Source organism: Bactrocera oleae, chromosome 2 (genome assembly GCF_042242935.1).
Source record: "Bactrocera oleae isolate idBacOlea1 chromosome 2, idBacOlea1, whole genome shotgun sequence".
Taxonomy (NCBI): Eukaryota; Metazoa; Arthropoda; class Insecta; order Diptera; family Tephritidae; genus Bactrocera; species Bactrocera oleae.
Genome location: NC_091536.1, coordinates 15,048,425 through 15,061,900, shown reverse-complemented (window position 1 = coordinate 15,061,900; position 13,476 = coordinate 15,048,425). Strand labels below are relative to the sequence as shown.

The 13,476-nt window shown below is 33.5% G+C and overlaps 1 protein-coding gene across 1 annotated transcript in view; it reads left to right on the top strand.

Annotated features, from left to right (window-relative positions):
* Nucleotides 1-13,476, top strand: part of side-VI (sidestep VI) — a 201,664-nt gene that overhangs the window by 132,037 nt on the left and 56,151 nt on the right. The window contains exons 3-6 of the mRNA XM_036378077.2: nt 3,721-3,844; nt 4,274-4,397; nt 5,094-5,178; nt 5,541-5,651. Of these exons, the coding sequence (XP_036233970.2) occupies nt 3,721-3,844; nt 4,274-4,397; nt 5,094-5,178; nt 5,541-5,651 (444 nt within the window). The remainder of the gene's footprint in view (nt 1-3,720; nt 3,845-4,273; nt 4,398-5,093; nt 5,179-5,540; nt 5,652-13,476) is intronic.

The window sequence follows — 13,476 nt, the reverse complement described above, 5'->3', positions numbered from 1 at the left end:
AAATCAAATAAAAATAAAATAAAACAAAAATAAAATATATGAAAAAAAACAATAAAATAATATAAAAATAAAATAACATATAATTAAATAAAATTTGATTTAATTAAAAAATAAATAAAATAAAGTAATATTAAATAAAATAAAAAAAAATAAAATAAAATTAAAAAAATATGAATCAAATAAAAATAAAATATAAATCAAATAAAAAACAAATAAAAATAAAACATATACAAAAAAAGTAAAATAATATAAAAATAAAATAAGAATACAATAAAAAACCATGAAATAAGATAAAATAATATTAATTAAATAAAAAAAAAATAAAATTAACTATCAGACCATATTTCGGCACATTATCACCTTTAAGGTACCCAAAAACTTTTATTATTTTATAAAAGCTTATAAAATTACGTAAATGATCGATTTCAGTTTGTATGGCAGATATGTGCCGATATCAGCGATTACGACAAATGAGAAGTTTTCAGGTTAATACCACAAAAACTGAGGGATAAGTTCGCGAATATAAAAACAGACCGATATGGTTAAATCGACTCAGCTCATCATGCTGATCATTTATGTATATATATTATAGGGTCTCCGACGTTTTCTCTGGGTGTTATAAACTTTATGGAAAACTTTATATACCCTGTTTGGGGTATACAAATCATTACTTCTGCCTAATTAACACAAACCAACACTAATTACGCAGGGCATTTTCTTTTACGAGATATTTGGTAAAACACTTGTGGAGGGAGTCTTGAATATAATTAACTTTAAGAAATTTACTTGAACTTTTTATATAGACTGTGCATTCCCCAATAATTTTTTGCAAAAATTTTTCTATTAATTGAATATTTTTGCTCTGCTGAGATTTGGACAGGGATTGCTAGCCTATTAAGAGCTGGCAATTTACCCACGAATATATTCTTCGCATTACGAAAAGGGTTGTATAAAGAAACCTATAGCTTCGAACAGGTTAATGAACAGAGAATGACATGAATTCGTTCGAGCTGACTAACCCTATCAAAAGTTGACATTAAATGAAGAATTTACTGTCGATGGCTTAAGGCACATAGTAAAGTTTATTTTTTAATTCTGTGCCATCAATTTCGCAAACTTTTTCGTGAATACATCAAGAGCCTTTTTGTGAACAGCATTAAAATAAATATTAATTTCTTCATAACTTCTCTTGACATGAAATTTGAACATAACACGATTTTCTGCTACATGCCACTCTAACCGCTTTATTTACCTTTAACAACTTCTTAAGTTTTGTCACTCATCTAATACGAGACAAAACTTTTGTAAGCAACCAGACGTACATATTAGTAAAATGGCGTGTTATAATAATTATGTAATATGTCCACACAAGTTGGCTAGTAGGTACACAAAAACTTTCAACATTTCATAAAAGTTTACAAAAATTAAGTAAATGTCAAGCAAATTAATACCAATCACCTGCGAAAGACGCACTCGACCCCTTTTCAATGCCCATATAACGAGCTGACTGAAAGCGACTGACGCGCCTGCCACTTCACGGCCACGGCAATTTCGCGCGCATTTAACAGAATATAGCCTATCGTCAGGCGCGTTTAAATGCTGGAACATTTTGCTTAGCTGTCTAATATAATAATTCAGTTTATTCGGTTATGTACGTGTACTGAGTAGGTGAGGTTAAAGAGCGTGGGAGTGTGGATGTTAGCAGCAGCGGGGTAAAAGTTCTGCCTTGACTCGGTATTAAATGCGCTGCTTAACCATTCAACCACTCAAAGAACTGACTGGAAAGAGGATAGAGAACGATGTTGGGGGAGTACGCTAAGTGATGGCTAGCGCCACTGCTGTCGTCTGGTAGCTGACTTTTAGTTGCACAGCAAATATTTTTTGTTTTTTGTTTTTTACTTTTCTGCTGTTTTCTCCGTTAGACCATTTATTTGCTCATTTTGACAGTTAGAGCTAATTAATTATATTCGTGTTGTCTTCTATTCCATTCACATTTTATGTTGGCCGATTATTTTCTTTTTCTGACATTATGCCACTCGAATGCCAGCGCGAAAATTGCTTGCTTCACTGCCTATCTTGGCAGCTTAATTGAATGACAGACAGGTAAGCAGCTAGAGTCGTGGCCAACGGGTATTGGGGAAACGAGTGCCTTAAGCATATAAGCGACGTAAAAATAATCAAGAAGAAAACGGTGTGAGGGAAAGTTTGTTTTTATAGAAATAATTAATAGAATTAAAATATACCAAATGCAGGCCAAAAGTGTAAGCTAGTATGTGAGAATTAGCAAAAACTTCTCTCGTAAGAGATCTGAGTCCTTAGTTTTTATTATAAAACTAGAATATTAAAAGGCGTCCCGTTTTTAGGTTAGCGGTATGTCAGTCAAACATCTACTCAATTGTTCAGCAAAACTGTCAACCTTGCTCTCATTATCAGATTATGCTAAATAATTAAATTGGCTGAGCACTAGAATAGAATGGGCAGGGAGAGACTGGAAATATTATATGCGCTTATTACAGCTGGGACAAATATATCGATTTGTGGTTGTTGTTGTAATAGTTGAAAATTGTTTAATTTCTGGTATGCCTAAAAATTTCTGATATCAGTTTCGTTAAATATGCAAAACATTTGAAAAAGTATAATATACCATGTGACCTAGAGGAATTTTTTCTATCGTGTTAGTAGAGAAGAGTGACTTTTACTGTCGCAACAGAAGTAAGAAAGATGTCTTAGTGAATTAAAGACTGCGTAGCCTAATGCTTATGGCTGTAGTATCGACATCTATAACTTCTAAGACAGCTTTGCATCTGAATTTGCTAGTCAATTTTTGGTACAGAAGAATACAACGCCTTGTCCTGCTACTATGGTTCAAACCTCTAGTTTAAGTTCACCGAATATTGGTCGGATATGTCTCACTCTCTGCAATTGTTCCAAAATTTTATCAATGCCTAAAAACACCAAAAATTAACCGATAAGTTAGTTGTGTTACCAGTTAAGGTATTTGTGGTGACTTCATTCAAATTAGCCTAACGTTATAATGATTTGATTCGATGACCTTACCGGAATCTATAAGATGAAATTACGTCATTTTAACGACAAATTTTTGCTTACCTTGTAAGCAGCAAGAAACTCACAGCTATGGCATTTGTGCGCGACTAAAAAAATTATTTTGGTCACTTATCTTTAAGCTAACTTTAGACAAGAAATGCGATAACTATTTTTAAGAAAATTACTTCCCTATAAAAAATTAGCAAAATATGTAGTTGTATGCTATTGAGTATGTTCAAGTATATGATACATTACAGTTATTTGTTAAAAGCAGGCAACTTGTGCTCGACAGTAGCCCGAATTTTTGAATTTAAAAAAATCTATGTTAGTGTGTGCGCTTTACATTGCCTAACGCTTGACCTATGTATGCAACATGTGCCGGCATATCAATTTATTGGCAGCAGTGGTAACTGGCTTGTTTACCTTCATTTATGATTTTAATATTGCAACACTTAATTAAAATAAAGAGAAGTTTCATTTAAGGATCGATATTTTTGAACACTTAATGTAGTCATATATTTGTGTGTATTTGTTCTGCATACTGTTGCCTCAGTACGTACATATAAATAAATATAAAAATGTATATAAATATTGAAAGCTTTCACCACCTTCAAAAATGTATATTTGTATACGAATATTAACTTTTACGTACCGCTTTTCTCTTCTTATTTGCAGATGGCGAGATCCTCCGTGTGCTGGTCAACACTTCAGCGCAAATTAAGTGTGATGTCGGTTCCAGTTTGCCAGACGATAAAGTTTTACTGGTCGTTTGGTATAAGAATAATCTTCCAATTTATAGGTGAGTTAATTAATTTTTACTCCACTATTAACATATACAATAGTATTTTATTTTATGTTGTATAATATTTTTAAACCACATACGAATTTGCTGGCAAAGCGGAGAAATCGTTGTGGATAATTTTAATGCATTATCAATAAAAGTCTTTAATTAAAACTGAAGAGCTTTGAAAAGCGAAGTGGCAGACTTTTAATTTTTTTGATAATTTGCCGATACTGTTGTTGTATAATTTTGGATTTTCAAATGAATCAAATAACAGTTCAATAAATTTCGAATTATTAATCGTTAACTTTGATCAAATATTGGCTGTGTCAAGTCTAACTGTTATTGTTGCACCATAAGCGTTCAAAAGCTTCGCAATCTTCCATATACAATATATATTCTATAAATGCAATATATATACATAATATAAATTTGCTTTATTTACAGCTATGATACACGTGGTGCGCATGCAGGCACGCCATCCCATTGGCGAGATGAGGACGTGCTGGAAGATCGTGCCGTCTTTCGTACGCATAAGGAGCCAGCTGAATTGATAATAAATCCTCTGAAGGTATGTGCAAATTGTTTTACCATTTATGTAGTTTATAAAAACTTTGCTTAAAGTTTCAAATATTGCCAACTTTACTCGTACAAGCTCAGTATAAAAGCAATCCAAAAGTGTTATCAGGCCACTGAAAGCCAACCGATAATAATATTAAAGCTTAAAAGTAAATACAATCTGTTACTAAAAACATTTATTAAAAGATAATTTTTAAATCGTTTTTTTGCTATTATACTGATATATCTATTAATTATTGCTCAACACACTATATGTAGGCAAATCGGTAGACAAAGTACTGTAATTGTAGTATTGCAGCCTACAATATGGCATACCGCTCTTTACAGATAATTTTTTAGGCTTACGTTATCGTTTCTCCAGCTTTATCTGCCTTTTCACCGTGTTGTTTGATTATCATTGAATAATCGCCATGGATTAAATAATCATCGAATTAGCTGGTCTGGCCTGCTGGCTAGTTTTGCTAACTTTAATCTACCGAAGAAGATAAAGAAATAAAGATTTAGGCAGGTTCCGGACTTAGCTTAAAAATAATTTTTTTTGTTAAATTTAATTTTTATTAATATATATATTTTAATAAATAATAAATAAATGTGTTATATAATATAATTTTTAAGAAATATCACGTCAAATGACTATTTGCTATTTATATTTATTTTCTGAAAATTTCTCTTTCTCTCTTTCTTTCAGGAAAAAGATGCAGGGAATTTTCGTTGCAGAGTGGATTTCAAACTCTCGCAAACTAGAAATAGTAATGTTAATTTGGAAGTAGTCGGTAAGTTTCACTTGAAAAATAATTCATTGATATGAAGGGTAATAATGAAAATTAAGCGAAAATATATTAAAATTTTGCATATTTGTATACTCAATTTTTCTTTTATATTTTCATTTACTTTACTGTTTCCGATTCTTCAACTACTAATTGAAAAAATTTAACCAAACCATAATTAGTTATTTTAAAGTAATATGAAATGAATGGTAATTGGAAAAAATGTACCACAAAAGAAAATTAAACACGTCCGTTTCAAAGTTGGTTTTTGTTTGCGTTTTTGTGCTACCTTTTAACGCATTCACACGTTCATTTATGTAATTAATAATCTCGCCACTTCAAAACTAATTGTTTTATTTCCATTTCAGTACCTCCGCAGCAACCGGCGATTGTGAGTAACTCAGATGGGAGATCCGATACACGAGCTGGTCCGTATGAGGAAGGCGGTCAACTGGATCTGACATGTGTGGTGTACGGTGGTAAGTTACACAGAAAACCCTTTTAAAATACTATAGGCACACATTGACAACTATGCGAAAGTTATTTGAAGAAGTCTCAATTCTCGTTTCTCACTGAGTTTTTCGAATATATTGTACTTCGAGCTTATATTATATTGTACATATAATAGATAAAAGTGATTTCTATGCGAATTTATTGTGGCGCTAGAATTACACTAGAACAGCGAATTGTTTAGTAGTGAAGTGAATTATATTCACCTCCTTAAAATTAACCATAAGGCTTTAGGTGAGCTATTATTAAGGATTCGTGTACAGCAATCGCTTGTTGAAAGCGCAAATTTTTGTCTGAAAGTTCGTGGAATTAATAATACAACTGTAGATTCCAAGAAAATTTTAAATAAATTTGTGAAAATCACAAATAAATAAAATAAAATATAGTTCTCACAAGCTAAGCAAATTAATGGATGGCGACAGGAAAAAAATTATCAAACTCTTCATATTAGTAGAGTTGTGTACTTTCAAATATGTCAAGTATAATATATTTGTTTACCGCGCTTAATTTAACCGCCCTTTCCTGTTATATGTGTGAAGTAAAATTAAGTTGCCATTTTAAAGCTGTTGCCACTTAGCTAAAGCAATCAGCTGTTTTGACAACAATCACCATGAGCTCCTTAGCAATAAATTAGCTTGGCTATCGCGATTTAAGATCGCTCCGGTGTGTTTACCTGCGCACACATACAAACAAACAGGAGTGATGGATGCTATCGCAAATGCTTTCTATGCATATTTTAGTATTGGCCATTTCAATGGTCAATATACAGGGTGTCTCACATAGTATGTAGTATTAGTAAAAGCTTCGTCAGTTATGAATTATTTCAGTTGATTACTTGGGTTTTGGAAACGTGAAATTAGCAGCCATTACCAGCCGTTAAATGAAGCAGAAGCAGTATATTTGGGTTACCGAAAATCCATTTCATATATACGAGATCGAGCCTTTAAATTGTGACGAAATTATTATTTTAATCGTTTGAAAAAAATGGGAATATTGGCGGCGAACCCAGAACTCCAAATTTACTTTTCTCTTATTTATTTTTGGTCAATTTTAGACAGCAATCGTATCGAATAGTATGTTATTTTGCTTCGATAGCTACAGACGGTATATCATCACATGTTGACAATAAATATAATATTAAATGAGTAAAAAAATTTTAAAGAACCAGTTTATGGTTAAAAATTATGGTAAATAAAAAATTATGACTCATACAAATACAATATTTAAAGACAATTTTAATAAAAAGGTACTTATGTTAATTAAAAATATTAATAAAAAAGTACTCATGTTCAAAATATATCCATTTTGCTAATATATGAAAGCGCTTTGTTTAGGTACTGAAGCAATATATAAACCTCGAGTGTTTTAATAAAATGTTACTTCTGAGTTGACTTTGTTAGCTTTGTTTGTACAAGTACTGCCGGCAAGCGGAAACATAAGCGCCAATGAATGGTCTAACATGTCAACGTTGACATAAATCAAATGCAGCACAGTTTCTGTGGTAAATTTTACTAATGGCTCGAAGATCCTAATAAGAAATTCTAGCGATGTGTTTTAAAAAATGTCAAGTAATTAAAGATCTGAAAAATAGTTACTCTTTATTTCAATGCTAACGATTTTTAACCTTGTCGCAATATGATGTACTTGTAGTTTTTGTAATTTTTGAAGTAAATTATTTGAAACTAACCGGCTATTTGCTAATACCTATAATTGCCAATATTATATTTATAAATACAAAAATTAAATTTATCTTTTTTTCACCATGACGTATAAGTGACATTTATGTTTTTGTTTATAAATGAATGTTACTCATACGCTATGACCAATAAACTGCACATATATAGTAAAAGGAAATTCTGCGGTTTGGCGACTGAAAAAGTCAAAAAAACTGACAACTCGAAAACTTAGTTTCATGTCGTTAAAAATTGACGGCAATAAATGAATGCTTAAGTAGCAACTAATGAGGTTATTCATTGATACAAAATCAGCTTTCGAAGACCACTTCTGTGTCGATAATATTTTCAAGTATTTAGAAATTTCTTTTAGGAGCTATTATTTTCACATATAATATATATGAATACGAGGGCTGCTATTTATATTTCTGGCCTAGTAATGAAAATATGAATATTTATCAACGAAAACGGTTTTTTTTCGGTCGGTTGCTGTTTTGTTTCGGGCTCATACGCATAGATCCATGATTCGATCGACGATCTTATAAACGTCTTTTGAAGCACCGCGATCGTATTTTTTCAGCATTTCTTCACACCAATCCACACGAGCCTTTTTGTGAGCGATTGTCAAATTGTGCGGGATCCAACAAGATCCGGCCAGGTGTTCATGCAATATCGAATGTATGCTGGTGGGAGAAATGCATAGGCATGCCTCTATCTGAAGGTATGTTACATTACGGTCTTGCATTATCAGTTCACGTACGGCATCGATGTTTTCTGGCACAACGGCTGTTTTTGGACGACCTTCACGGAATTCGTCTTTGAGCGAGCGTCGGCCACGATTGAATTCGTTGTACCAGTTATTCACAGTGCTATAGGATGGTGTTTCATAGCCATACAAAGATTTTAGCTCATCGATGCACTCTTGTCGTAATAATCCACGTCGAAAGTTGTGAAAAATGATCGCACGAAAATGTTCACGAGTTAATTCCATTTTTTGGCCGAGATGAGTTTTTTAATTCCCTGTAAATAAAAAAATTCACGATTAAATGACAAAACGTTCTTTGCAATGGAAATGTCAGATTGCACCTGGCAACACTTAGTGTTGCCTAGGCCAGCCAGCTATATAGCAGCCCTCGTATATATTATATACACGCGACAGTATGCTTGCCGATCAAACCTACTAAAAGCATACATGCATTCATGCGGTAGCTAATAACACGTTTACACGTTCTTTCCATGAATTTTAGTTAGTTATCGCATAAAACGACAAAAGTAATTAAACTAAGTTAATTTTCAGTTATTCTTGCGTGTTGAAATAAATGTATTGTAGATATGTTTGCATATGGAATGTGTGAGAGTGTGCTTGCGGTACGAAATATTTCATTGCGCGTTTGTACTACTTATATATGTATATATAATATGTATATATATGTACTTTATAAAATGAACGTTCATTTACTTATATGCGCTGGCTTATGTGCGCTATATTTGTGCCATAATATTCTTGATAAAGACATATCCTATAAAATTGTTAGTGGCACTTAAAAGCGGTACTTATGCTGAATAAGTGTGGATGTGAACTTATTATTATTATAAATATGTATAGAATTGCATATGCTTTTGATTATTAAGTACAATAGTGAATATAAATATAAAAGCTTAATATGTGTATATATTAGCTTAAGCACATTAAGTTGTAAAGTAGTAACGCAGTAATCAAATGCTTAGCTGCTTATTGCAACGAAACTAGAATATCGTTTATAAATACAAAAGATTCCTTACAAGAACTTAATTTTGATCACTCAGTTTGTATGGCAGCAGTATGCTACAGTGACTCTATCTGAACAATTTCTTCGGAAATTTCACCGTTGTCTTGGCCAATTACTCATGGTAAGTTTAGTGAAGATAACTCTTTAAATTAACAAGTTTTACGTACAAGCACTCAACTCTGATCACTCAGTTTTTATGACAGCTATATACTACAGCAGTCCATTATTGGCGGTTCCGACAAATGAGCAGCTTCTTGGGGAGAAAAGAGAAAAACAGATCGATATCTCAAAACCTTATGGACCAGCTCGCATATATACAGAAAGGTGCACAAACGGACGAACTGACAGACGGACATGGCTAAATTTAGCTCGTCACGCTGTTTATATATGCATATATTTTTATAGGGTCCCCGGCTTTTCCTTCAGGGTGATATACAAATCAAGTTACATTTACTCAATGGGTTAGTTAAAGTAGAATGCATAGATTTTAATAGAATGCACCTTAATTTTGGTTAGGTATTTTCAAGAAATAATGGCTAAAAAGCAGCGTTCCAGCATTTTCAAAATGCACATTCGGTGTCTTATTCAATCTCTTTAATATGAGCCACCAAAATTCGGTACTTAAACCGGCATAAAAGAACGTTAGAATAGCTAATTTAACTCTGAGTTCCCTTTCATTTGCTAGACATCGAGAAGTTTCGCAACAATTTTACTTCATCGCGATTGGCAATCTTCAAATTTCCATGCCTACCTATTGGCTGTCATAGCTTTGTAAAACGACGCTGAAACGCACCTTCGCTTCATCACATCTAACCTAGACATACGATAGTTATACGCGTATAGTGTGTTTCGTGTTGCCACTGTAAGCAATCAAGTTAACGCCAATATGCACCTGAAAGTATGCCATCAACACCGAAGAAGACACCCCACCCTATGCCGGCTCCGTAAGTACAAACGTATATATGTATATATAAACGGCCGATGTAGGTCAGTAGAACAGGCGAAACAAATTGTTTGCGCAATTGTGCAACAAAAGCTAAAACTGTATAACTAACAACAACGTGGGGCAATAACAAAGAAAGCGTGCTATAAAAGTAGCAAGCATGCATACACACACAAGAACTTAATAAACGCACAGGGTTTCACATAAAACTGAAAAGAATAATATTGTAGTTTCGACGGTAACGCTTGTGGCAAATTTTGCTGCACTTGTTGGCGGTGTGTAGAATGCAAAACGAATGTGTTTGGTGTTGAATGAAAGTGAAATTATTGCACTGAGTTGCTTGAAAGTGTCCAGCTAGTGGCGTCAACGCACCCTCAAGCAAGTCGGTGGGTTTGGAAATTGCATTTTTGGTGACATGCAATTTGATAATAAAATACATTTGTATGTATACAGTCGCAGTCAGCTCTGAAAAGCAATTGACTACTGTGCTTGATTTAGAGATAGGTGCTTTTATTGTTTGTAGTTATGTAAATAATGTGAGGTACTAGAGGTCAAACCATTTTAGATATTTTTAACAAAATTTGGTTCTAAAACTCTTTAAATTATTGAATTCTAACAGCTAAATTAGGTTAGGATAAGGTATATTAGCCGGCTGTCATGCCATACATAGACCTACTGGTCCTTAGTACTGTAAAATGGATGTTAGAGTTAATTTGAGCGGAAGTATTCGTCACACAGAACGACAACGGTTTTTGCAAACTTTAAGAGCGATTTATTGTAATATCTAATTTTGATTCTTTATCTAGTTCCTTAAACTGCGAAGCTGCTAGATATTTAGCATGAGTTCTAGGTAATGCGGGACAGAAGCAGGAGTGGTTTCTGCGTCTCAGTTATGCCTTCTTTCCCACACTTGCGCATGTGATGACAGTGGGTTGTGGGCTGTCATTTTGCCCTTCCGAGACCGTGTGATTTAAAATAATTTTCTTAGAGCTTTTGCACATCATCATGGCGATCCTGCATGTACTTAAGGCATTACATCTCTGATTCTATGTGTTAGTAAATTCGGAAATTTCATGGAATATCGTTTTTAGGGACTTACGTTTTTTCTCTAGTGATTCAATGGCCATAAACATTTTCCCAGGATTTTTTATAGTATATAAAGTCCGGCAGCCACTACATCTACTACTTCCTTGCTTCTAAGAACTTTCTCTGACGTAATATGGTGCGAGATTATTACCTTAATTGACATCTGGCTATCGACGTATACATATATTGAGCATAACTGTTTCCTGCATTATTAGCTATCTCAGGCGTCTGATCTGACCACAAAGACTTTCACTTGGAAGATTTTGTAGTATTACAAAAACTTGGGGAACGCTAAAATTCAAATGGAAGGAATATATTGCGGCGCTCACTCCATTCGCCATTTTTGATCCGTCTGGAATATTATGGAATCTAATAAAGTAAATTTGGAAAATGGCTTGATATTCTCGATTTCAATACACTGAAATTTAGAATATTAGTTTCTAATAGCTTTGGATCATTTTGAAACTTCGTACATCTTTTCTGCGAGCTTTAAAAATTGGAAATCAGAACCAATATTTTTTTTATTATCAAAATATATCATATTTATATATTTTTTATTCAAAATCAACGATAATTTTTTTATGTTCTAAAAGAAAAGCATCAATTAGACATTTTAACACTTTAGCCTAAATTTGATAGCTAGATAGCAATTTAGGACTTTTTTATTATACCAAATAAGCAAATCTGCACCAATGCGCTGTTTTTTTTAACCTTCGTTTCGCAAGCTTTTTGGTATACTCCAAATCTTAAAATTTATCTTTCGAAAGTATATTCAGCTGCCTGTTAAAAAGTCAACGTCCGAGCCACGAATTATTGACATTTCATACTACCCTTGATGCAATCTTTATTCCTGTTCCTTTTGGTCCCATGCTCAACCAGACACACCCAGACTTGCGCTCGCATGTGAACCAGTGGCTTTGCAATTTCATTTTATGCCACTCTTTATATTTGTTGTACTCGTCATTTTGCCAACTATACGGTAAGCGCTTGAGCCGCATATAATGGCAATTTGTCGTTGGCATCAAGACCCCATCATGAGCGGTCAGACAGAGATAGCGCTTCGACAAGCCAACCAGATCGCGTAGAATCGTTAACTTTTGCCAGTCTTTCTGTAACGGTATTTGTGTGTGTTCGCTTAAAGGTTGCGAATATCTGCCATTTGGCTGAAAATGTATTTACCAAACTTCGTTGGCTTTCTTTCCTGTTTACTCGTATATCCAGCATTAACAGTTAGCTTCGCACTTCCCACTTGAAGCGTAATGCGCCACTGTTTGCTTGTCTTTTTGTTGGCGGTAGGTGTATTTTATTTGGGTCCATCAACACAACCCAGCCATTTCGGCTTATTGTTATGGCCAACTCATACTGTTTGGCAGTCAAATAGTTGTTGCTATTATTGTTTGTACTTTATGTTATAGAACATTTTTTCACTTGACACAAAATTGGCTTTCTGCTGCTACTTAGTTTGTCTGCCTTTTCCACGTTTTTCCACTAAATATATCCTTTAAAGAGGCTACTTGGCCGCTGCAACAAATTGCCTGCCAACGGAAAATACATCGCGTATACATATTCGTACGTACTTATAGTGTGTTGCTTGTAATATGACATAAATTTGTATTCCTTAACGATTATAGAAATTCTGCTTGCCTTTGCTGGTATGTGTTTGCTTGTTGGCAGCGCATTTTTTGTATACAAAACTTTTATGCCGTATACCTCTTCTCCTCATTGCACAGATACTTCGTATAAAGCTCATTTGTCCTTTTGCTGTACTTTTTTTCTCGCCAAGCATACAGTTTTTGCTCCATTTTGTCATTTGTATATGTTTTGATTGCACTTTGAAAAAGCGATTACTTTAAGTTCCAAAATATAAATAAAATGCAATTTCCTTAATGGATGTGCACATCTCTGGCAGACACGGCGGCCGCACCGCACAAAAATTGCAGAACACATTTTCAAAGAGGGACAGGTAGTGAGCACACTGCGCAGAAAAGTAAAGGCTTAAATGGCACAATATTTGCATATCTAATATTTTTGACATATTGAGCCGCTTATTTTGCGGAAATAGTTGGCAGGCTTGCAAAAACAACGGCTGAAAGAACTTTTTGAGTTGAAAGCGTGACTTAGAGAAGCGGCAACATCTTTTACTAAATACGATTTTATTTAAAGCTTCTTGTAACTTCATGCCTCGTCTCTTAAAAAGTACAACTTAATATTTATATGAGTCATTCTATCCAGAATTTTTCATTAAAAAAATAAAGTAAAAATATTTCCAAATTGATACAAAATTTTTTTTTTATAAAAATGTAACTTTTGTATATAAAAATAA